The sequence below is a fragment of the Peromyscus leucopus genome, chromosome 20 (assembly GCF_004664715.2).
Source record: "Peromyscus leucopus breed LL Stock chromosome 20, UCI_PerLeu_2.1, whole genome shotgun sequence".
Taxonomy (NCBI): domain Eukaryota; kingdom Metazoa; phylum Chordata; class Mammalia; order Rodentia; family Cricetidae; genus Peromyscus; species Peromyscus leucopus.
In genome coordinates this window covers 2,442,740-2,466,928 of record NC_051080.1, presented here as the reverse complement: position 1 = coordinate 2,466,928, position 24,189 = coordinate 2,442,740, and the positions used below count along the sequence as shown (strand labels likewise).

The following is a 24,189-nucleotide window of genomic DNA, read 5'->3' as shown; positions in this document are numbered from 1 at the left end:
AAACCCACAACAGCAACAGCACAACAACAACAATCCACATCTATCTGTGCCCTTGGTGTGTATCAGGCTCAGACCTAAGTGCTTAGCATAGATTAATTGTTTAATCCTTAAAACAACTTTACGAGGTAGGTGCTAGTATTTATCCTCATCTTACAAATCATAATGGAGGCTCAGAGATGCTGAGTGGCTGACTAGAGTTACCCAGTAGCGTGGTGGAGCTAGGACTTGAAACTAGGCACTTTGGAATCCGGATCTGTGTCCTCAACTGGTATAACATGTATTTCTACTTTTTAAGAATTACAGCTCCAGAAGGAATAATTTTATACAATGACAGAACCACATATGTCTGAACTAGAAGGTCAGGGTGCAGTAGTGAGGCAAGAAAAGCAAAGATGCCCTCTGTTCTACTCTGGATGCTTTTGTTCTGGTCTTTTCTGTGACTGAGAAATGATGGTTATTCCCCTTAGTGGGTAACAACATGAACTCAGGAAAAGCACTGCCCAGAGCAACTGGAAAAGATTGGGGGGCAGCCTACCACAGTGTGCTCTGGTGTTTACCGAGCCTATACACTCACATCTCTTTTTCACACTTCCAGGACAGTCAGGGGAGAAAAGCTACAGCCTGCTTCCTAGCAGAGTAAAACATCTGCTTCCATCAGGTCATGTAGAGCTGGTCAGGGCAGTGTTCTGGCCCTACCCAGCTCTTGTGAGCTCAAAGCTTGTACGGGATGGGCAGCATCAGATGGTATAGTTGTGCGTTAGTGCCTATCAAAGCTACTGGTAGGCTGACGTGCAAAGCAGAAGGTCATGGGGGGTGTCACAGTGTGCGAAGCAGTGGGGACTTGAGTGACAGTTGGAGGTGACATGTTTTCTTCATGTCACCTTACTGGATTTCATATCCCAAGACAAATACTGTGTAGACACATTACAGTGAGGTCACCCCCTGCCTTGGATGACATAGGATCCTGAGGTGAAATGAGGACATTTTGATCCTTGTTTTAGGCTTTCCTGGGGCCAGTGAGCCAGTATGTACCCCTAGGACTTGGGGAAGACTGAAGGAAGATACCCTCTTGGTTCAGGCCAGCTAAGATGGGCCAGGGATAATCTATGTCCATAGATGTGTGTGTGTGTGTGTGTGTGTGTGTGTGTGTGTGTGTGTGTGTGTGTGTGAAACATAGACATGAAGTGTGTGAAATTGCGTGTGTGAAGGGCCACACGAGGAGGGAGGAGAGGAGGAGCCAGTGGGGCTGGGGATGGAGGAGGGAGAAGATAACTAACATAGAGGTTATGCAGATAGGAGGCCTTAGGGGGCACAGAAGAGAACCACCCTGGAGAGGAATCCCTCTTAGTACCCCAGTCTGATGTCATTGGTCTCCCTAGCCCGGTTAGGTCAGGACCACGGACAGCGGTGCCAACCTTTTCTAGTTCAGTCAACAGCTCAGCCCCTTCTCCATTTTCCTGGCAACCTGAATCACCTACCCTGTCTCTCCACCTCTGTTTCTGAGTACTGGGCACATGAGCAGAGGATGGAGTAGGTGAGCTGGCCCTTTGAAGAAGAAAATTGGACAGTTTAGGGTAAAGGACCATAAACATCTGGCTGCAACTGGGCACCAATTAAGCACATTTAAGGAGGAGCTGCAGCAGCTAAACAAGCCAAGCTCATAAAGGCATCTAATTGCTCCAGACCACGTGCTCACAGTCAGGGTCCCCACGTATATAAAAGGCCAACAGGATCTAAAGAGGTAAACACCCGAGTCCACGTCCACTGTATCCTCCACTTGGACGTCTCCAGTCTCACAGTCTCCCTTCTCCCCAAATAACCATGACTTGTGGATCCTACTGTGGTGGCCGCGCCTTCAGCTGCGCCTCAGCCTGCGGGCCCCGGCCTGGCCGCTGCTGCATCTCCGCAGCTCCCTACCGCGGCATCTCCTGCTACCGCGGACTCTCCGGGGGCTTCGGCAGCCGCAGCATCTGCGGGGCCTTCCGCTCCGGCTCCTGTGGACACAGCTTCGGATACCGCTCTGGAGGCGTCTGCGGGCCCACACCCCCCTGCATCACCACCGTCTCCGTCAATGAGAGCCTGCTCACGCCCCTCAACCTGGAGATCGACCCCAATGCTCAGTGTGTGAAGCATGAGGAGAAGGAACAGATCAAGTGTCTCAACAGCAAGTTTGCCGCCTTCATCGACAAGGTGGGTGTCCTGGACCAGCCCCTTCCTGGAGCCCACCATAGGCATGGCCGAGGCTGAACACTGAGGGGCACAGGAGGCAGAACGACCTCATATTGAACTCCTGGTCTCAAGGGAGAGGTGTGTCCAGATGGGCACACTAAGAACCCACAGGGATCTTCTGCCAGTCCTGAGAAGTAGGGCTGGTGGCCAGGCTGCCCTGGACACAAGCTGACTGCAGGGAGGTCCAGGGGACTGCAGCGTGGGGCTCTGGGCAGCCCAAAGAGGAAGGTTGCACTGGAGCTGACAGGAAGGGATGTGGGCTGCTGGGGGAGGGGCAGGGGCCAGCCTAGTTAGCTCCCCCAAAGGGCCTGTGACACTGTCTCCCTGGCTCCATGCCAGTCCCTCATCCTGGGATGCGATTGTGGGTGCTCTGCTTGTGGGGGCTCCTGCCTCCCTAGCTTCAGAGGAGAGTACCAAGCCCAGCACGGGACACTGAAGTGGCCACCTGCATCTGTGAGTGTGGGCACTGACCCGGTCTCCTGTGCTCTCCCCAAGTGGGAAAGCTGAGGCAGGGCCAAGATAAGGGAATGGAGAGCTGGGCTCCTTCCCAGAGCCTTCCACCTCCTCTCCACCATCACCCCAGATCTGCCCCTCAACCCCTTCTCACTCCCATGGCAGGTGCGCTTCCTGGAGCAGCAGAACAAGCTGCTGGAGACCAAGTGGCAGTTCTACCAGAACCGCAAGTGCTGTGAGAGCAACGTGGAGCCGCTGTTCGAGGGCTACATCGAGGCCCTGAGGAGGGAGGCTGAGTGTGTGGAGGCCGACAGCGGGAGGCTGGCTGCGGAGCTCAACCACGCCCAGGAAACCATGGAGGGCTACAAGAAGAGGTGAAAAGGCCTGGTGTGGTGCTGGCATAAGATGTGTCTTATGTCAAAAGCCAGGGCACAGAGAGCAAAAGTCTAGCCAGGCTGAGGGCATTGTGCGATCTTGCTGTCTATGTAGTATCTGTACAGATGCTCCCTGGAGAGAACTGGAGAGTATCAGTGAACTACTTCTGCCTCAGCCTTTACTTCTGCCTCAGCTTCCCTCCGGAGACTGAGACCAACTCCTCTGCCTTCTCTGGGAAAGGACAGTCCCAGGACCCCCATCCACACTTTCTGACTTTGATTCCCCCACCCCCGGCACTGAGGCCCCTGAGCAGATTCAGTCCACAGAAGCAGGAGGGCCAGGGCCCATGCTCATCTCTCTCCCTGACTTGGGTACTCAGCCCTTGGGCTCTGGCTCTAGTCAGCAGCTGGGCTGGGACTGACCTTCAAGTGAGGGGAGGTTGGAGCTGCAGTCCCCAAGACCCCATCCACTCCCAGATTGGGCATGAACCCTCCTTTCCGTCCTGGGGTGACTACAGAACAGCACCAAGTGGTTCCTTTACAGCCTGATTCCACTCCCAAGCAGCCCAGCTTCCTACAGAAAGCCCTGGCAGGGCCAGAGGCGGCGAGGGCTCTTCTATGGCACTCCCTGGCAAGGAGTGTAGGGTTCCTCACACTGTCTCCTTTCCCTTTTCTGCCTAGGTACGAGGAGGAAGTTTCTCTGAGAGCCACAGCTGAGAATGAGTTTGTGGCTCTGAAGAAGGCAAGTAGCATTGGTGTGGGAGGCAGGGTAACATGGATACCGGAGAGACACACTGTGCTTGTGGTGACCCCAAGGCTTAGTTGTGACCTTCCCACATCAAGATGGGAAAATTCTCAGAGAGGTGTCCCGGCGAATGTCATACCCAGGGCTGTGACAAAGGGCTGTTGGGAAGGTGGTAGCCAATTGGAATGTTGGCACTAGCGGAGGGCTAGTGGTTCCACCGTCGCGGAGCCATGGATCAATTTGGAATGTCTGTTCCTTCCTGCCCTGATGCCCCTATTGACCTTGTTGTGCCTTTCCCTGCTTCTAGGGTGTACAGTTGGGGTGCCAGCAGCCACAGGGCTTCATTCGGTCCATTGAAAAATAGCGTGGTCTACATCCCATTCTACAGTCTGACCAGAGTGTTAGGACCTCAGCCAGTGTGTACAGGATGATAGGGTCACTCAGAGTGGCCAGATGCCCTCTTGAAGCCTTGCTAGTTCAGGTCAGGGTCAGTTGGCTGATCTGAGAGCCAATGGGAAGCTCTTTAGAATAGAATGGGATCAAAGAGCAAGAAGAGGGAAGATGTCTTGGGGGCTGAGAGGCAGGGAGTCTCCAGTCCTGAGAAGCTGCCAAGTGCATGCTGGGAATTGGAGGCTGAGATGACTTGCACACAGGAATCTTTTCCCACTGTGTTGCATGGGATGTATGAAGAGAGAGAGGACTTTGGGAAATGATCAGCCAAGTGATTCAGGCTCACACACCTCTCATTCCCAGGATGTGGACTGTGCCTATCTGCGCAAATCAGACCTGGAGGCCAATGTGGAGGCACTGACCCAGGAGATCGACTTCCTGAGGAGACTGTATGAGGAGGTAAGGACAGTAGCCAGGTGGAAGCCTGGCAAGTAGACTGAAGACAGTCATTCCAGGGCTGTGAAGTCCTGTGTGGACCAGGGGAGGTCTGAGAGGCCTGCACAGGTATGTGAGGATAGACTGAATTTTCAACAAACTTTTGACTGCTGTTCCCTCCTCCTGCAGGAGATCCGAATCCTCCATGCCCACATCTCAGACACCTCTGTCATCGTCAAGATGGACAACAGCCGCGACCTGAACATGGACTGCATCGTGGCTGAGATCAAGGCTCAGTATGATGACATTGCCACCCGCAGCCGGGCAGAGGCCGAGTCCTGGTACCGCACCAAGGTGAGTGGTGACACACCTGTCCTTAGACACGCCAGTGGGAAGGACTCCGGGATCTATCAGAAAAGGTTTCATGCACCCCAAGAATCGCAAGAAGATTGCAGACAGCTCTCAGGTGGAGGAGGCAGCCCCGGCTGAGCACTGTGCTGCTGTGCATCTTGCACATCTTGCACACTCAGTGGTGGTGTGCTCACTGGGTTGATGTTGCATCCTGTGCCTCATGGGCATCTCTGTTTCCCCCATCCCCAGTGTGAGGAGATGAAGGCCACAGTGATCCGTCACGGGGAGACCCTGCGTCGCACCAGGGAGGAGATCAATGAGCTGAACCGCATCAACCAGAGGCTGACGGCCGAGATTGAGAACGCCAAGTGCCAGGTATGTAGGGGTCAGCTGTGCTGAGACCAGGGAGGCTGGGTGCCTTCTCAGTGCCATAGGGCCAGCATGTGCCCTGCTTGATCTTACCATTTAGTATACCTCCTGTGTATGTGAACAGAATCCTGACCACGGTCACTCTGATTGATCCACATCTATAAGAAAAAGTTCTTATTTGAGGGTGAAGGATGTTTCCCAGCTGGTAGCAGACCAGATACATCCAGGTAATATATAGAGCAACCCAGGGACCATAAGTGATCTCATTCTCTTCTGTGTCCCCAGAACACCAAGCTGGAGGCCGCAGTGACCCAGTCTGAGCAGCAGGGAGAGGCCGCCCTCACCGATGCCCGCTGCAAGCTGGCTGAGCTGGAGGCTGCCCTGCAGAAGGCCAAGCAGGACATGGCCTGCCTGCTCAAGGAGTACCAGGAGGTGATGAACTCCAAGCTGGGGCTGGACATCGAGATCGCCACCTACAGGCGCCTGCTGGAGGGCGAGGAGCACAGGTGGGTCCCGTAGCTCTTGACTGTCCCAACCCTTCTTGGGTCCTCAGCATTGAGCCTCAAACCTAGGGTTCTCATCAATCTTCGCTTCATCATCTCATCATCCTGCACAAGCATAGGAAATCTGTGTAAGTCCTTTAACCTTGATCTAGCTCCATCTCACTTCCTCAGCTGACCTGTCTCTGAGGCTGTCTACAGGAAGTACTGAGTTTTGCTCCCTTGAGGCCTAGCTGAGTCCATTCCTAGGGTGATGTTTCTTCTTTCCCCATCATGATCTGCATGTATTCTCAGGACCCCATCTTCTTTCCTAACCTGGCCCTGGCCAGCTCCACTCCACCCTTGGAAATTCAGGTTTATCTTATAATAGCAGCTTGTGGTAGCTAGCAGATTCCACCACCTCCTGCTTAGGTATTTGGCAATGAGTGCCCTAAAGTGATCTCCCAGTGCAGTTCGGAGTGCGGTATGGACAGCAGAGGAACTTTGTTAGTTTTCACTAGTCAGAGTTGGGTACTATTGGAGGAACTTCTGGCCATTCTGCCTTCCTGTGGTGGAGGACCCCTTACAACCCAAGACCTTAAGGACCCCACTCTAAACCAAGATCTCATCTTGCACCCTTGCTTTCTGTCTCCTGGTCCGTCATTGGTCATATCCAGAGCTGCTTTTTGTGTGTAGCCAGCCCCCAGGGCGGCACACAGATGGAGAATCGTGTGTACTGGGGACATGGGGACACAGACTTGGTCCCTGGAAGTCCGTGTGGTTACACAAAGAGACCCCCCCCAACACAGTGAAGTAGCTTGGGAAGCCCAGAGGCACAGGGTGATAGGACCTGGGGATCTGGACGTCAGAGAAAGATATAGGCAGAGCATTGGGAAGCGAATCACAGCTCCTCCACCACATGGGGTGGAGAGAAGCAGTTACTCAGGAGACCAGAGAGGGCCGGTTGCGGGATCTGAGGCCGAGTTTGCCAGCTCTTGGCCATTGCGTGTTCAAGGCAATTCTGTTTGGTGCCCTTCTGGGAGATAATGCCAAGTGGACAGGAGATACAGGCCAGGTGGGGCTGGAGTTTTAACCCTTCACTGCCATTAGTCTGTGAGTTCCCAAGGAGACAGCTGCTGTAAGTGGTTCCAAGCGGGCTCTGGGTTTCCAGTACCTATTTCTTCACAGGGGAGTCATGTGTGATGACAGGCGTTGTTTCCAGAAACTGGGGCAAAAAGTTCTGGCTTCCTTTAGGCCCACATTGCCATGATGGCAATCAGATAGGATTTAGAAGGTCACGTCTGGTCCCCTGGAATGCACTCACAACTCAGAACCAACAGGACAACAGCAGCCAGTGCTTTCCCACGCGTGTCTAGGTCTCTTTGTCCTCACGAGAGCGATGGATTATTCTGGTGGGGGGAGACCTAGACCCCACTGGGGAGGTTAAAACTCAGGGTGCACAGAGAATAGCGTGGTGAGATGGAGGATATGCCTTGCCTTCCGAACTCACGTAGTACCCCCAGGGCTACCCCCAGTTCCTGGTTTCTCGGTCTCTCCCACACACCGTTTCCCTAGGGCAAGAGCCTAGGAGGGCCCACGATGTCCCCTGTCCCATGCTTCCGGTGTACTAACAACGTCTGCCTCCCTTTCCTCTCCCACAGGCTGTGTGAGGGCGTTGGCTCCGTGAATGTGTGTAAGTAATCCCAGCCTTCCCCTTCCCTGCGGGGTGGAGCGAGCCTTTGGGGGCGGGAACACATGCGCTTGCTGCAGAGCCGCCTGGCAGTGGCCGTGCCTGACGCGGTCTCCCGTGTTCTCCCCGCTTCCAGGCGTGAGCAGCTCCCGCGGTGGCGTCGTCTGTGGCGATCTCTGTGTCTCCGGTACTGGCCCTGCTGTCAACACCAGAGTGTGCAGCGCCCCCAGCGGTAACGTGGTGGTGGGCACCCCCAATGCCTGCGCCCCCTGCGCCGGGGCGGGCGCCTGCAGCGGAGGCTGTAAGAAGTGCTAGGAAGCCGCACGGCTGCCACCGCCCACTCTGCCCGAAGTGACCGCACAGCGCGACAGTGGCCTCGGCGCCTCCATCTCATCCTGTAGCCTTCTCTAGCTTCTTGCTTTTATTTCCCCTTCTGTTTTTTGCCGGATTCATTGGTCTTAAGATCTTGGAGGATCCGCTGCCCCAGGATCCTCTTTGTCCGCCGGGTCCCTAGCATGATTTTGCCTGGGCACGGAGACAGGGACCAACACGGTTGCTGGCTTTCCTGTCACTCAGCGAGAGACCACGTGACCCAGAGCATCTCCTTCCGGGTCTGCCTGGCAGCCGCTCCCCCCAAACCAGGGACTCGGCGGCGGCGGCCTGCACTTTGGCCTTTGTCTCACTCTGCGTTCCCAATAAACTAATTGCAGCGAATCAAACCTGCGCCTCAGACTCTCCAAAGTTCTGCCTATGACAGGTGCCACCGCCAGAGGTCTCAGGACCCCCCCCCCACACACACACCAGCCACCTGGTGTTTTCAGGAGGCGAAGGCAGCAGCAGGCAGCTCCCATCGCTTGGAGAAATCAGGCCTTGGGGACAACAAAGGCAGACTCAAGGCAGAGAGTCTTGTGGGGTGGTCAGTATTCTATCTGAGGTGTTCTGTCTCAGCACTGGGCATCGTGGGCTGGGTGACTGTCCCTGAGGGCTCCCCGGACACTTTATTTTGTAGCATCCTTGGCCTCTGTCACTAGATGCAGGCAGTATTTCTCTCCCCTTACTGTGATCAGCAAAGATATCTCTAGACAAGGTGAAATGTCACCCGGGGCTTCTCAGCCACAGTCATTTTGCTTCCCTTCCTTGAAGGGCGTTTCTGGGGTGCCGTGCTTGAGGAAGGACGGTAGTGGGGGGCAGAGGAGAGGAGGAGAGGAACTCCTGGTAGGTCAGGGTCAGAAGACCTGGTATCAGCTGTCACCTGTTGTGTGGGTGAATGAACAGGTTGCTTCCACCCCGAGTGTCCAGTTCCTTTGCTGGAGGGTGAGGAGGGTCACGCCATTCCTAGGGTGGCTCTTGGCTCTCTGAGGAGAGGGGGAAAGGCTTTGTTTCTAGAAGCTCTATCGGATCAGCAGTCCAGTTCCATCTCAACGGGCAGGTCTCTCATTCTCACCAGACTTTGGCTCTTCACCTGTAAAATGAGACGATGGTGCCTACATTTTTGTGGGAAGAGGGTCACACAGTGATGGCACACGGCAAATCTCTCCAGAGAGGCGTCTTTTTTAAAATTTAAAATAAATGTATTTTCCCCAGTGCTGAAGACCAAACCCATGATTTTGTACATCTTGAACAAGTGCTCTCCCGCTGAGTTATGATCCCAGCCAGGAAGGCTTCAAACACAACTTCCACACTTCCCCTGCTTCCTCCTGACCCTGTGGGCTGGCAGGGGAGCTCTTCCTCTTTACCTGGCATCTTTCTGGGTACTTGCGAGAGAGGTTCTCAGGGCCTCTCTGGTAAGGCTGGTCCTGGTCCTGGCTGCCAGCTGAGAGCTTAGGTAAGGGTTGTCAGCTAGAATACATCAGCGAGGCTCAAATGGGAAGGTAATAACGGGAGCAGAGGAAATTATCACAAATAATTATTAACTACAGCGGAGGACTAGGGGAATGAGGGGTGGCTAGTAAACAGTAAAACAATAAATAGAGGCGCTATAGTGACAGACATGGCTGGGCCTGCCCGGTGGTGTGGCTAACCTTGATTTTCAGTCCATTGGATGGAGAATGACCTAGGGTATTTGCAAAGCACACCTCTGGTTGTGTCTGTGAAGGGGTTTCCAGAGGAAACTAATTAAAGGGGAGCAGACACCCTCTGAATTGGGGGGGGCATTGTCCCACAATCTAGAGGACTGGGTATGACAAGGAAGAAAAGGAGGAAGTCTGTGAGTTCTCTGTTCACTGGCCACAGTGAAGGGAGCAGTTCTGCTCCCCCAACATGTTCTCAGTGACAGAGGGAAAAGCCCGCAACATTTAGCCAAAGTAATGCTTTCCTCTTTCACATAGTTTCTCTGAGACATTTATGCTATGGTGTCAAAAGGTCTAATACACTTTGCATGTGTGATGCCCTTGTTTCCATTCAGAGAGAGAGAGAGAGCACAAACACACAGAAACGCAGACATGCGGAGCATCCTCTCTGCTCCCCAGTATTAACATCCATTATCTCCCTGTAATTAGTTCTTCCCCACATATCTTCCCGAGGACACTCAAGCTCACCCTGAGGCCTAGCTCCAAAGCCACAGGTCCTTGACTTTGTTACAGCAGCACCTCATTACCAGGTACCACATTCTCTGTACTTAGCCCTTTCATAACTAAACTTCCCAAAGGCAGTTGTTTAAAACACTATTTTTTTGTGGGGTCAGGTAGCTGTTTTCCTTTATGATGCTGGCTTCAGGTGGTTGGAGAGTCCTAAATGCCTTCGCTGAAATGGTTGGCATTTGGTGCTGGCAGCTCAGCTGGCAGGATGGTCAGGGCCCTTTCTTCTCCTTCATGGCTTCCTGTTCTCACAAGGCCAGGGCGCAGAAGCCTGGAGGGGCCCTCCCTGGTAAAGGGACCGTAGGGACCAGCCCCAAGTCAAGAGGCTGGGTCTTGAACCCTTTCTGTGGTTTGAATGGCTGTGCTCAGAGAAGGATAGAATTGTTGGGAGCCATATTTGAAGACAGTCTCCTCAGGAGGATGAACTGGAAAAGACATAAATTGTTGGACATTATGTAGCATTAAACGATGCTGGGACAAGGGCTTCATCCTTTTTGTTACTGTTGCTATGATGGCATTGGAAACATTCCAGCAGGCCTGAAGATATACTACAGAGACTTGTGCCCCTCCTTTTCAGGCTATTGAAACAGTGTTTCTAGAGCAATAGGGATTTCCCAGGAATCTCATGTTCAGATAAGTGAAGTACTCAAGCTGGGCGCCAACCCTGAGGAATTCTGACAACTCGTCAGACAGATTGTGGGAGAGACTGCAGCAGGGTCAGACGGTAGGACGGTACCCCCACCAACAATGCTTAGTTACGCACGCCTCTAACTGTCGATTTAAACCTAAACCTCATGCCAGGATCCCAAAGATGGACCCGGGGTGGTCACTGGACTGTTTGTTCCTCTTCCAAATGTAGCATTCTTGGGTAGATCTTCTTCTGTTTTCCACTGTGTATGAGACGAATTACTAAACGGGTTTTATTAATAAAAAACCCGGAGCCAGATATTTAGGTGGCCAAGCTTGGCATACCAGAGCTTCCAGGGCAGGCTCCAACCTTAACAGCTCTGCTAATAGCGTGTGATACAGCATCCCTCACCATCCAACTGAGAAGGTGGAGTGGGGTGGTAGAAAAAGGCCAGGATGCCCAGGCTCTTGTCACAGGGTTGGCAACCAGTACATGTAGTTGAGGGCCCTCACTTCCAGACCCCATATAGTTGACCTACGTCAGTGGTTCTCAACTTTCCTAATGCTTCGACCCTTTAATACAGTTCCTCATGCTGTGGTGACCCCCAACCATAGAATTATTTTCATTGCTATTTCATAACTATAATTTTGTTACTGTTATGAATCATAATGTAAAAATCTGTGTTTTCCAATGGTCTCAGGCAGCTCCTGGGAAAGGGTTACTCACCCTCCCAAGGGGGTCACGACCCACAGGTTGAGAACTTCTGACCTGTGTGACGATTGGGGTGATGTTGCCAGCCCACAGGATGCTCAGGCACTCCGGCTAATGCACAGAGCAGAGCAGGAACCAAGGGACAGTAATTTTGATACTGTCCACTACCTGAGCCATCTCATCTCAAGCTTGTCAGCACAGAGGCTCTGATTGCCAGTGCGTTTCCATTCTTCATTAGAGATGCTGGAAAGCCTGGTCGCCATTGACCCAGCGAGATGATGGGCAAAGATGACAGGAATGAGAAATTCCTCTGTATGAGGAAGCTTTTCGTGGGTGGAGGCTGGGGTGGGGCTGGGGGCAGAGAGCCGAGTGGAAAGCAGATTGGTTCACTTTAAGCTTCCAGGGCATCCTGCAAACCAGTCCCCAGCCTCCCTGAGCCCATGGATTGTCTGTTCCCTCTTCAGCTGATACTCCGTGCCTGCCACATACCTGTCTGCCTGGATAGCTCCTCACAGACAATAACTGTTTCCCTTAAAACAAGCTTCAGGGACTGGGACAACCCCCCCTCTCTGCAGTGTTCCTCCCTCCCTCCCTCCCTCCCTCCCTCCCTCCCTCCCTCCCTTTCTTGACAGAGTCTTTCACACTGTGGCCCAGGCTAGTCTCAAACTCATAACAATCCTCCTGCCTCAGCTTCCTGAGGGCTGGGATTACAAGTGTGTGCCACCCAAGCTGGCACGAGACAGCCATCTTTAATCTTCTTCTCTTTACCTGAGTGAACATGGAGACTGTACTTCTTGGGTGATTCTGATGGAGACCCCTCCTTCTCCTTAAGGTCTCAATTCCAGCATTGCTTCTGACTCTGGCTAGTGATCCTCCCGCCCACTTCCCTCTTCTCCCAGCCCTAACACCCAGGGCTCGGCAGAGTCCTTTGTTCCCTCCAAACTCAAAAGCTCCTCCGGGAAGGAGGAGGGAGGCTCACAAGACCCAGGAAGACAGCTAAACCCAGGCTCAAGAGGCTCCCCAGATTCACAGGCCCTGCCCAAGGCCATAAAGGTGGAACTGACAGGGAGCTTGCCCGAGCTCCAGGATGCCACCCTGTGTGTGTGTGTGTGTGTGAGCACTGCCCACGCTGGGTGGGTGGGCTCCTTCATGATGCAGCTGCCTTTCAGTCACCCACCCTTCTGTGTGTGTGTATCTCCACACACTCATTGGTTCTTCAAATAGACTTACTTAGAAACATTGCTTTTTTTGTTTTGCTTTTCATCAGTGCCCTATCTAGGTGAATATGCAGACATTTGTCTTCCCAGGAAAAGCCACACAGCAGGGTGACTATTGTGACAGGGAGGCAAGCCTGGAGACTCATCATTGGGTCTAAAAGCTGAGACTACAGTGCTGCTTGAATTTCTAAATGTCCTTTTAATAAAAAACCTAGAGTCAGATACCAGGGTAAAAGCTGAAATATCAGAGAAGCGGAGCAGCCAGCTGCTAGTTCTTACCTCTATGAAATCCTCAGCCTAAAGAGAGTGAGTTCCTGCTTCCTCACACCTTATATACCTTTCTCTGCCCAGACATCACTTCCTGGGATTAAAAGCGTGTGTGCTTCCCAGTACTGGGATTAAAGGTGTGTGCCACCATTGCCTGGCTCTGTTTCCAATGTGACCTTGAACTCACAGAGATCCAGAGGATCTCTGCCCCCCCCCACATACCTCTATGTCCAATCTAGTGGCTGGCTCTGTCCTCTGATCCTCAGGCAAGTTTATTAGGGTACACAATATGTCACCACATTACAGTGTCAGCCTTGGAGAGGGTGGGAAGAAGGTGACCCTCTGAGTTCTCCCTGTGCTACACTGTGATGCGCCCCCTGAGGTTGCCTGTCCTTAATGTCACCCCCTTAAGTCCTTGGGAAGAAGTATCAGTGTCCCAGAGCAGCTTCCAAGAAGGGAAGAACTGCAAGAGCCCCACAGAGCTTCTGTCCCCGCACTTGCTGGGTGACAAGGACACTGGAGGCCCCGTGGGGAGCAAGTGAAGGGACCAGGAGACCTGAAAGGTATTGAGTGGGGGTCAGAGCCAGAGTGTGTGTGTGTGTGGGGGGGCTAGTATACTCTTCTAGATAGCCCGAGGTCACTTGGAGGGCAGAGAGAGCCATGGTAGATGGGGCTCATGTTCTGTGGAGGTTCTTACTGCTGTGTGGTGTGAGCAAGCTTCACCTTGCTCTGAATTATGTAAAACGGTGGCTTTTGAACTGAGCCTTGCAATGGGTGATTCCATTTTATCAAACAGCAGTTGACTCCATCTGAAACACTCTGCATCTTGTGTGTGTGAAGACACAAGACATGAGGCACACACTGATAAATCTCATTTATGTAAGCTACAAAGTATCACCCATAAACTTATCAGAGTAGATGGAAACACATGGACACACAAGCAGATTAAAACTATATTGGAAAAACCAGGCCTGTGAACTTACCCAAAACACTAAGAACAGTGAAGGCCATTCTGTCCATGCAGACCTGGCCTCGGAGCTCACCTGACTGTACTGGTGGCAGGTAGGCCTGGCTCTGCACCTCTAACATCTCTCCAGCTGACTTTCTTACCTAATGGCCCATGGCCATCTGCACATGTGTTAGTTCTCTGCGCTCAGTGAAGTCTGTGGCCTCTTGAACTGTCTGGTAACCCCTCTGTCACTGACATATGTATTACTATGTGAATGTGTGTGTCGTTTGAGGAGTGACATTATTAACTATTATCGGAATAAAAAGAACCTGAAGCTGGGGGTTGGTGGTGTATATATATAATCCACTCAGGAAGTGGAGGCAGGAGGATCAGGAGTTCAAGGCCAACTTTGGCTACACAGTGAGTTGGAGACCCATCTGGATGACAGGAGAGCCTGTCTCAAAAAAACCAGTCAACTAACCAACCAATTGCGATTGCCAGTGGCCATACTATTTAGTGGGATCAGAATTACCAGATAAATTGCAGTCAAGAATACTTATATAGCTAATTAATTTACTGCTATTCAATAATTCTAAGCTTGTTGAAAGACATAAGCACTTGTTGTATGGTTTTGTGGTAGGAGGGAGAGAAGCAAGTACTTTGGAGAGCTGTGAATTCAAGGGCAGCCTGGGCCAGGAGGGATGCTAGACAGGACTGTGGCCTCAAAGGGTGCTGCTCTTTGTTGTAGAATATTAGTTAAAGATATGTTGCATGCATTTATGCTGTGGAATATTTGTTCAATGATGCAAAAATGTGTTGTATTCTTTTATGTTGCATTTGTTTAACTCTGTGAAGCTGTGTTACTTTGTCTGCCTAAAACATCTGATTAGTCTAATAAAGAGCTGAACGGCCAATAGCAAGGCAGGAGAAAGGATAGGTGGGGCTGGCAAGCAGAGAATAAACAGAGAGAGAAGAGAGATGAGGAGGAGCAAGAAGAGGAGAAAAGGAGGAGAGGAAGATGCTAGGGGCCAGCCACACAGCCACACAGCCAGACATTGAATAAAAAGCAGAAAAAAAGATATACAGAAATAGAGAAAGGTAAAAGCCCAGAGGCAAAAGGTAGATGGGATAATTTAAGAAAAGCTGGTTAGAAACAAGCCAAGTTAAGGCCAGACATTTATAAGTAATAGTAAGTCTCTGTGTGATTATTTGGTAGCTGGGTAGCTGGCCTCCAAACAGCAAAGAGTAAAAACAAAACAAAACAACAACAACAAAAAAACCCTACAGCTCTGGACAAAGTAGAGAGGAGAAAGATATGGGGAAGGGCAGGAAGAAGCCAGGAGAGGCAGAATTCAGGGCCATGGCTGTGGGAGAGGGATCATGTGGGGTTGGGGCATGGAGCCTGCTGCTGAGCAGGGAGGCCAGTGAAGGCCTCAGGATTCTGAGCACAGCCTCAGGATTAACCAGGTAGGACCTTGAGCATAGTGGGAGCTGAGGTGGAGGCTGGTACAGTAGTCCAGGGCCAGGGTGCAAGGTAGAGGGGCCCTGAGTGCTCAAGGTGAGGCTGCAGGGTCAGGGGTGTGAGCCAATGAGTGATGTCCATGGGAGGAGTGAGACCCTATGAGGCAGGAGGGACAGGCTGGAGACCTGACTCTCAGGGGCCACAGAGTGGAGGAGAGAAGGTGATAGGTGTGGATCCCAGGGGGCCTGAGACCTAAACAGTGAGGAGGTAGGGCATGTTTCAAGAGGGTGTGGCTAGGTGGGGAGGAGGAGGTCATGGGCAGAGGCAGGGCTGAGGAAGGGGGAGTGGGGAGGGCGGCAGGGGTGGGTGCGTGGGGGTGGAGGATATTTTAGCTCTGATTCCTCTAGCCTGGGCTCAGAACTCTTCTGGGTCTTCTATTCTGGAGCATTCCCAGGACCAGTGAGGTCAGGCCAAGAAGAACAGAGTGGCCACCCTAGTGCTGGGGATGAGTCACGGAGGTACTGGGAGCAAGGCAGTGAGGTGGCCATGGCAACAGGCAGTGGGGACCGGAGCGACACAAAGCGGTCCTGGCGGCACTTCTGATAGTTGTTGCTGTGATGTGTGTGTGGTGTTAGGATGCAAGGAGTGAACATATGGGGGAGAAGAAAGTGGGGTGTAGGTGGAAGGGGGTTAGGACCACACACACACACACACACACACACAGAGAGAGAGAGAGAGAGAGAGAGAGAGAGAGAGAGAGAGAGAGAGAGAGAGAGAGAGATACACATGCCCTCCCCATGAATGGACTGACTGACAGACAGACACCTACCCCCAATCCCTCACACCCACACACAGACAGATGGATGGGTAGACAGACAGACAGATAGACAGATACCCCCAGCACCCTCATACCCACACACAGATGGATGAGTGGGCAGACAGACAGGTAGATTACCGCCCCCCGCCCCCGCCCCAAGCCTCCCCACGTCCACACACAAATGGATGGACAAACAGAGAGAAAGATTACCCCCCCCCCACAGACTGATGGATGGGAAGACAGGCAGATAGACAGACAGGCAGGCAGACAGACAGACATGCAACCCTGCCTTTCAGCAGAGCCCGTGGCCTCTGGTTTCCTTAAGGACTGTTTGGAGGAGGGAATTCTATTGTCTCGCTGTACCAACCGCAGGGATTGACTGAGAAGGCCTCTGGGAATGAAGAAAGGACGTGTATGTATGTATGGGGGAAACGGGTGTCAGGGGTCACATCTGTCTTTGGTGGGCAGCACTGAGAGCATGCCCCCAAAGCCACACGGCCTAGTAGGTGTAGTACAGGCAACCTGAGCTTTGAGCTCTGCCTGGTGGGGATGGGGAGACAATTCTGTTTGGGAACAGGCCCTGTAATGTCTACCACATGGACAGGCCCCAGTGGGCTCAGTCCTTCGGCCATATCACCAGGCCAGTGCTCCCCAGATGACAGTGCGAGCTTACCCCCAAGAAAGCACGACACCTTACACACTCGGAGAGTAGGCACAGTTTATTGCATAACATAGCCTAGAGGCTGGAGGCACAGGAAGCAGGACCGGGCACCTCCAGGACCGCAGCTGAGGCAGGGGGCTGATCTATCACAGCCAGCAGCAGGTAGCTGGACAGAGGGGCAGCTGCTGGGGGTAGGGACTGTATTCTCAGAACACAAGGGCAGCAGACCTTGGGGCAGGCCACTCCCTGCTCCCTCTTGACTCCTAACACCTCCCCTGGTAACAGGAGCCGCTTCCACAGGGTGCACACAGGCCAGTGCTCACCGCCACATTCCCGCTGCACGGGGCGCTGCAGACGCTGCCTGTCACTGGCCGTGAGCCAGACACACACAGGTCCCCGCACACAACTCCACCACGGGAGCTGCTGACACCTGTGGGAACAAGGTCGGGGCCTTGAAGCCTGGCTGGTGGCCACCCCAGCTAGTCACCCTTCCCTTGGTCAGTGTGGTTGCTCTGGCCCTTCAGGGAAGGCCACAAAGAGCCTTCAGTTCTAGTTTGTAAGCTGTGCAGGGAGGCCTGTGGGTGGGACCCGGGAGGCCTGAGTTACGAACCTGTTTCTGCGCTGTAACTCCTGTTGTGGACTCCCTCGCTGCTACAAGGCAGACACCATACTAAGTGACTTCTGGGGTCCCTGGGGGGTGATATCTTCCCCCTTTCCCACACTAGCCATTCTGGGGGCTGGCCTCAGTCTCTCTTTCTGCATGAGCAACCTAGTCCCCTTGACAGGAGTTATGAGTGATATTTGCCCAGTGTCTGTATACCACACTGGGGAACCCTTGCTGATGCCCAAGCCTATGGTTTCCTTTCAGGATTCATTATACTTACAGACGTTCACAGCTCCAACACCTTCGCACAGCCTGAGCGGAGGAAAGGCAGAGAAGAGAGAGGAGACAGAATGAGATATCATCAGCTTTCCCTCAGATGCCACATTCCCATTCATATTTAACTTCCTGCCACTTAGACAAAGGTGTCTCTGTGGTGGTTGTGGCCATGCGGGGCGCACTATATTGAGCAGAGGTCAGAATGGTTTCAAGTCTTGCTTGCCTTCATTCGGCTGACTCAGCAATATGTAGCCCCAGCAAGTCCCTGACAGACTTGGCTAGGCCCAGATTTAGGAAGAAATGGCCCCCACAGGCTCTGACTGCCGGTGCTGTTTTGGGAGGCTGTGGAACTTTGGGAGGTGAGGTTGAGCTCTTGACCCTGCCTGGTCTGCTGCTGTGTGGACAGCCTCACTACATACTTCCACAGCTGTGGATGGAACTACCTTGCCACGGTCTCCTTGCTAGGATGGGACCAGATTCCCCGAAACTGTGAGCTGGAGGAGCTCCCCGACCTCTGTCCAGCAATGCAAAGTAACAAAGGCGTCCTCCTGGGCATATAGCCCAAGGGCAGAAGTTGGCCAGCAGCCCTAACCCAGGGCAAAACCTTATGGACCTACAGGCAAGGTGCCCATCTTGGAAGACCCAAGGGAGTTCTGACCCAGAGGTAGGGCACTTTGGTTCTGGTCCTAGCAGGGTCCTATGATGGCTGGAGCTCTGGCTCTGTGGTGGCAACGGTTTGTGTCATGAGACCACCCAAGGCCAATTCAAGAACACCGGGCTCCAATCAGAAATGGCTCTAGCTTATGCTGCTTCTTGGGGCTGAAACTGAGATGTGCAGGGTGGGAGACAGGCAGACAGACAAAGCAGGGGAAGTTCCTGAGGTAGTGGAGTGTGTGAGGGACTCACCTCTGCTCCTCGCCCTCCAGCAGGCGCCTGTAGGTGGCGATCTCGATGTCCAGCCCCAGCTTGGAGTTCATCACCTCCTGGTACTCCTTGAGCAGGCAGGCCATGTCCTGCTTGGCCTTCTGCAGGGCAGCCTCCAGCTCAGCCAGCTTGCAGCGGGCATCGGTGAGGGCGGCCTCTCCCTGCTGCTCAGACTGGGTCACTGCGGCCTCCAGCTTGGTGTTCTGGGAACACAGAAGAGAATGAGATCGCCTGTGGTCCCTGGGTCTCGTTCCATTATCAGCATGTTGTCCAGTCTTTCCCGCCAGTTGGGAACATTCTAGAAGCAGCCTTTTGCCTTGTTCACATGGATCAACCTGAGTGACCTTGGTCAGGATTCTGTTCATATACACAGGAGGTATACTGAATGGTAAGAGCCAAGCAGGGCACATGCTGGCCCTATGGCACTGAGGAGGCACCCAGCCTCCCTATTCTCAGCACAGCTGACCCCTACATACCTGGCACTTGGCATTCTCAATCTCGGCCGTCAGCCTCTGGATGATGCGGTTCAGCTCATTGATCTCCTCCCTGGTGCGACGCAGGGTCTCCCCGTGACGGATCACTGTGGCCTTCATCTCCTCACACTGGGGATGAGGGAAGCAGAGATGCCCATGAGGCAGAGGATGCAACATCGACCCAGTGGGCACACCACCAAATGAGTGTGCAAGATGTGCAAGATGCACAGCAGCACAGTGCTCAGCCGGGGATGCCTCCTCCACCTGAGAGCTGTCTGCAATCTTCTTGCAATTCTTGGGGTGCATGAAACCTTTTCTGATAGATCCCGGAGTCCTTCCCACTGTAGTGTCTAAGGACAGGTGTGTCACCACTCACCTTGGTGCGGTACCAGGACTCGGCCTCTGCCCGGCTGCGGGTGGCAATGTCATCATACTGAGCCTTGATCTCTGCCACGATGCAGTCCATGTTCAGGTCCCGGCTGTTGTCCATCTTGACGATGACCGAGGTGTCTGAGATGTGGGCGTGGAGGATTCGGGTCTCCTGTGGGAGGAGAGAGAAGGAAGATAGTCAGGTTCTCTGGACTTTTCCTCACCTGTCGTCCCCCCTCTTGGAGCCTGCCAGCCATACTTGTAGGAAAACGACTGCCCCCCAAAGAAGTGACAGCTTTCTGTTTGTAAGTTCCCTTTGAGGCAGCCAAGAATTTCTCAAATTCTTGCTTGGGGAGTTGCTTAGACCCAGCAAACCCAGGCTGTATCCAGATGGTTCCTTAGGGACAGACTATGCCCTGGGGCCTGATATTCTCTAGACCAGCCTTAGGGTCAGTAAGACTGAGCTGTACCTGTTGGTTTAGGAAGAACTAGGTGGCCCTGGATGGACAGCTCATCTCATCTGCCTGGTTCTTCAGTCCCCCACCCAAGCTCTCCAGTCTCCAACCTGGGCTCATGTGTCAGATTAGGTTACTTATGGAGGGGGGCTTGGTGGGCTTGGGGGTTCCCTCCAAGCCTTGTGTGTGCTTACCATGGCTACCAACCTTACCTCTTCATATAGCCGCCGCAGGAAGTCGATCTCCTGGGTCAGCGCCTCCGCATTGGCCTCCAGGTCTGACTTGCGCAGGTAGGCACAGTCCACGTCCTGTGGGGTTTGCAGAGAGCCATAATGCTACCTCTTCCTTGGGCTGGGGGCACCTGGCTGCTGAGTGGCAGCCCAGTGGGCAAGGTTGGGTGGAACTGGGTGGGGACTAGCTTCAATCGCTCACCTTCTTCAGGGCCACAAATTCATTCTCTGCCGTGGCTCTGAGTGCCACTTCCTCTTCATACCTGAGGCAGGAGGGAAAGGAGGCCTTGTTCAAGTGGCCGTGGGCCTTGGCCATGAAACTGACTTACAGAGCAGCCTGAACTCCAGGCCTCTTTAGAGGATCTGGGATGGGCCAAGCACTAGGCACATGCCCATGAGAACATTAGGTCTTTGCAGCAGAGACAGGATAGCGGTGTTTGGAAGCTGTGAATTTGTACACACACACACACACACACACACACACACACACACACACACACACACACACGTACGCACGCATGCACGCACATGCACACGCACATGTATGTGTATGTGTGTGTGAGAGAGAGGAAGGGGGGGGTTGGTCAGAGAGGAATACTGTTTTTCCTCATCCTTTGCTCTGAGCCCTTGGTCAGCACCCTGTTTATTATCTCTTCCTGGAGTGAGCCAAGGGGCCACTCTGTATGAAGGCCTGCTAAGAGCCAGGGGCAGTGGCCAGAGTGCGTCACTGAGGAAGGCTTGTCCCTTCGAGAAGCAGAAGCTCTCTGACGCTCCCTGCCCATCTTTCACGGCTGTGTCTCATGTAACTGAAAGTCTCCAGATGTGGCCATGCCATGCCCACATCCCAGCAGACTGTGAACCCCCAAGGGCAGGGACCATGCACGGCGCTGGCTGGATTAGTTGCCTCCTGTTGTGCTACCTGGGTGCGGCAGTTTTTGGAGAAGAGAGCAGGAAGGAAACCCTACAAACATCATCCAGAGGCTTACGGGCTAGTTCTGGAGACCAGGAAATGTAGATTTTCCCAGATGTTTGTTGGATGGAGAAAGGAAGCCTGTACTACTTGGAGGAGGCTGATGACCATCTGTCTTGCAAAGGAAAGGGACCCTGTGCTTGGAGGAAGGCAGGGAAAGGGGCTCCTTGATGGACAAGGCAGGGGTGGGCTTCCTGACCTAGGCAGGCAGAGATCCCAACCACAGGCCAGATGTCCCTCCGTACCCAGGGAGCTCCTACAAAGACTGCCCAGTGACCCTCACCTCTTCTTGTAGCCCTCCATGGCCTCCTGCGCGTGGTTGAGCTCAGCAGCCAGCCTCCCGCTGTCAGCCTCCACACACTCAGCCTCCCTCCTCAGGGCCTCGATGTAGCCCTCGAACAGCGGCTCCACGTTGCTCTCACAGCACTTGCGGTTCTGGTAGAACTGCCACTTGGTCTCCAGCAGCTTGTTCTGCTGCTCCAGGAAGCGGACCTGCCATTCAGAATAAAAGTCTGAGAATGGACTCTTGCAGGATCAGAGGGCAAGGGTGCTCGCTGGTGTGCATGCATGCATGTGTGCATATGTCTGTGTGTGTGCACGCATACACACACACACACACACACACACACACACACACACACACACACACTTGTGCGTGCGCACACACAGCAACAGCTCCTGAAAGCCCATGTCCTCCCTGTTTGGCATGTCATCTTTCTATAACCACACTGCGGCTGAATCAGTTTACTGCCTGGAACTCCTCGAGAGCCGACTTCAGTCAGTTCATCTGGTGTCATGGGAAGTGCTTAAACCACACGTGACCCAAGGTCACCATACGTAACCTTGGATAAAGCACCCAGCCCTCTGCGGAGAGGAGCAGTTAAAGCACCTGTCACAAAGTGTAGAGAGAGATGCTGCCCCGAGAAGATAACACAGCGAGGCAGCTGTGGCAGTCAACCTGCAGATGGACCGGTGGGTCTGCCTTGACTGTAAACTCCGGAAAGTGAAGTGAGTGTGTGCCACAATTACGGAACGCTGCAACAGCAGCTCGGTTAGAATAATAGGCACCTGGGATGGGAGTGCAGGAATGCCTTGGGTTCCACCCTTGCACCCAGGAGTCGAGCCAGGGAACATGGCTGACTCTGGAGAGAGACCCTTGATCTGCAGGGGCCATGTCCCACCCCTATAATTACAGATTATCGGGCCCCAGGCTACATATTACCCTCATCTCCCCCCTCCCCCCAGGTTGGTCCACTCCCAGACACAGACGCCTTTGCCTAATAACCCTGCTATATGCCTGGTAAGTTCTTTCCCGAGCTAGCTGTCTTGTCTTGTGTGTGCCAGCTCTGGACAGCTCTCCCCAGCCCAGAGCTGCTCCCTCCTGGAGCCTTCCTCTCCCTGTGCTCACACTTCAGTGGCATATGGCTGCCTGGATTCTGGGAAGAAGGCTGCAGGCTGGGGTCTGTGGAGCCCGGACCACACGCAGACTCCTTCCCAGAAGGCTCGGGCCTGTGGCTGCAGCTCAGGCCTTCATGCTGAGCTCCCGTACAGTCGCTTACACAAAGTACCCTGGCCCAGGTGCTCCATGGGATTAAAACAGCTCTGTGAGAGGAACTTCCGGGCAGTCTTCGCGGTCACTCTTTCTACTCTCGACGTGGGGAGGACACCCAGCTTCCTGCATGAGCATCTACTTGGTCTCACACACCGGAGAGTCCCGGAGGCCAGCTCTGGGTGAGCTGTGCGGTGAGGCTGTGCCTGGCTTCTGTAGGTCCAGCTCCCAGTTTTGCTTCCAACTGGTTTCCCCATCTCAGACTGGAAGGTACAGCTTCCAGTCTCTTTCTGTCTGTGACCCTTTGGCCTTGGGGGTTCTACGGGTTTGTACTCTGATTTCCCCTCCACACCCCGCCTCCGCCATGCCTATGGTGGGCTCCAGGAAGGGGCTGGTCCAGGACACCCACCTTGTCGATGAAGGCTGCAAACTTGCTGTTGAGACACTTGATCTGTTCCTTCTCCTCATGCTTCACACACTGAGCATTGGGGTCGATCTCCAGGTTGAGGGGTGTGAGCAGGCTCTCATTGACAGAGACTGTGGTGATGCAGGGGGGTGTGGGCCCGCAGACGCCTCCAGAGCGGTATCCGAAGCTGCGTCCACAGGAGCCGGAGCGGAAGGCCCCGCAGACGCTGTGGCTGCCGAAGCCCCCTGAGAGTCCGCGGTAGCAGGAGATGCCGCGGTAGGGAGCTGCGGAGATGCAGCAGCGTCCAGGCCGGGGCCCGCAGGCTGAGGCGCAGCTGAAGGTTCCAGTTCGAAAGCCGCAGGTCATGGTGGAGGAAAGGACACGTGCAAAGAGGAGAGAAACTGACAGCGGATGGAGCCGAGGCCGTGTGCTCCCTGGCTCACTGAAGGACCTTTTATATGCCCACAGCAGCTGGCATTAAAAGAGGCCAAGAAGAGACAATAGCTGTGTTTTATTGGCTTGGCAGCGCCTGGCCTCTTAAGCTCCAGTTCGCTTGCCTCCTGGTGTGGCTGTGTCAACAATCCTGGGCCACGGGCCTGTTTCATCTTCAAAGCCATTTACAAGCTTCCTCCTGGTCTCTCTGCCCCTCCCTTGGTCTCTGGGAGAGAAGGGCACGGGAATTCCTGGGCGCATGCTCTCTGAGCCCTTTTCAGGAAGGGGCCTACCTGGGCTATGGATCCCGGAGATCCGACCTGGGTTTTAGCGGAGTGGCTGGTCTGTCCTTCCCGATGAGGGATTATGTCCTTAAAGTCTCCTTCTCATTTATCCCCATCCAAAAGGCAGCCAGATAGGGTCCTGTCAACCTTTCCAGCTCCTTCTTTCATGGAGCCTGGCCAGGGTGGGGTGGGGGTGGGAGATCAAGAGCTTGGAGTGGGAATAAGGCTTGGTCTCTACATTTTGGGTACTCCCAGTGCAGGGAGAGCAGCTGGCACATGGGAGGAGGCAAGCTGGAATGCTCAGGATAGACTCGACGAAAGCAGTGATTCTCAACCTTCCTAATGCTGCGACCCCTTAATACAGTTCCTCATATTATGGCGACCCCCAACCATAAAGTTATTTCATTGCTACTT

The 24,189-nt window shown here is 53.6% G+C and overlaps 2 protein-coding genes across 2 annotated transcripts; one reads left to right on the top strand and one right to left on the bottom strand.

Moving 5' to 3' along the window:
• Positions 1-1,758: 1,758 nt before the first annotated feature.
• Positions 1,759-8,303, top strand: LOC114696580 (keratin, type II cuticular Hb6). The gene is made up of 9 exons (XM_028874383.2): positions 1,759-2,190; positions 2,848-3,056; positions 3,738-3,798; positions 4,555-4,650; positions 4,816-4,980; positions 5,227-5,352; positions 5,632-5,852; positions 7,487-7,518; positions 7,652-8,303. The coding sequence occupies exons 1-9, from the start codon at positions 1,822-1,824 to the stop codon at positions 7,828-7,830; spliced, it is 1,458 nt and encodes a 485-aa protein (XP_028730216.1). The 5' UTR covers positions 1,759-1,821; the 3' UTR covers positions 7,831-8,303.
• Positions 8,304-16,846: 8,543 nt separating this feature from the next.
• Positions 16,847-23,482, bottom strand: LOC114696651 (keratin, type II cuticular Hb1-like). The gene is made up of 9 exons (XM_028874518.2): positions 23,063-23,482; positions 21,388-21,596; positions 20,337-20,397; positions 20,117-20,212; positions 19,457-19,621; positions 19,084-19,209; positions 18,590-18,810; positions 17,688-17,719; positions 16,847-17,233 (listed from the first exon to the last, which is right to left on the bottom strand). Exons 1-9 carry the CDS (start codon positions 23,423-23,425, stop codon positions 17,067-17,069), a joined length of 1,440 nt encoding a protein of 479 aa, XP_028730351.1. The 5' UTR covers positions 23,426-23,482; the 3' UTR covers positions 16,847-17,066.
• Between the last annotated feature and the right edge of the window lie 707 nt (positions 23,483-24,189).

What these genes read in the sequence shown, in the direction of transcription:
- LOC114696580 (XM_028874383.2), top strand. Translation starts at nt 1,822, where the DNA reads ATGACTTGTGGATCCTACTGTGGTGGCCGCGCCTTCAGCTGCGCCTCA. An exon ending in AGTTTGTGGCTCTGAAGAAG is followed by an intron (nt 3,799 to 4,554) that starts GCAAGTAGCATT and finishes TCTCATTCCCAG; the next exon opens with GATGTGGACTGTGCCTATCT. An exon ending in CGTTGGCTCCGTGAATGTGT is followed by an intron (nt 7,519 to 7,651) that starts GTAAGTAATCCC and finishes CCCCGCTTCCAG; the next exon opens with GCGTGAGCAGCTCCCGCGGT.
- LOC114696651 (XM_028874518.2), bottom strand. Translation starts at nt 23,425, where the DNA reads ATGACCTGCGGCTTTCGAACTGGAACCTTCAGCTGCGCCTCAGCCTGC. An exon ending in TTGAGAATGCCAAGTGCCAG is followed by an intron (nt 18,811 to 19,083) that starts GTATGTAGGGGT and finishes CTGTGTTCCCAG; the next exon opens with AACACCAAGCTGGAGGCCGC. An exon ending in CTGGAGGGCGAGGAGCAGAG is followed by an intron (nt 17,720 to 18,589) that starts GTGAGTCCCTCA and finishes TCCTCCGCTCAG; the next exon opens with GCTGTGCGAAGGTGTTGGAG.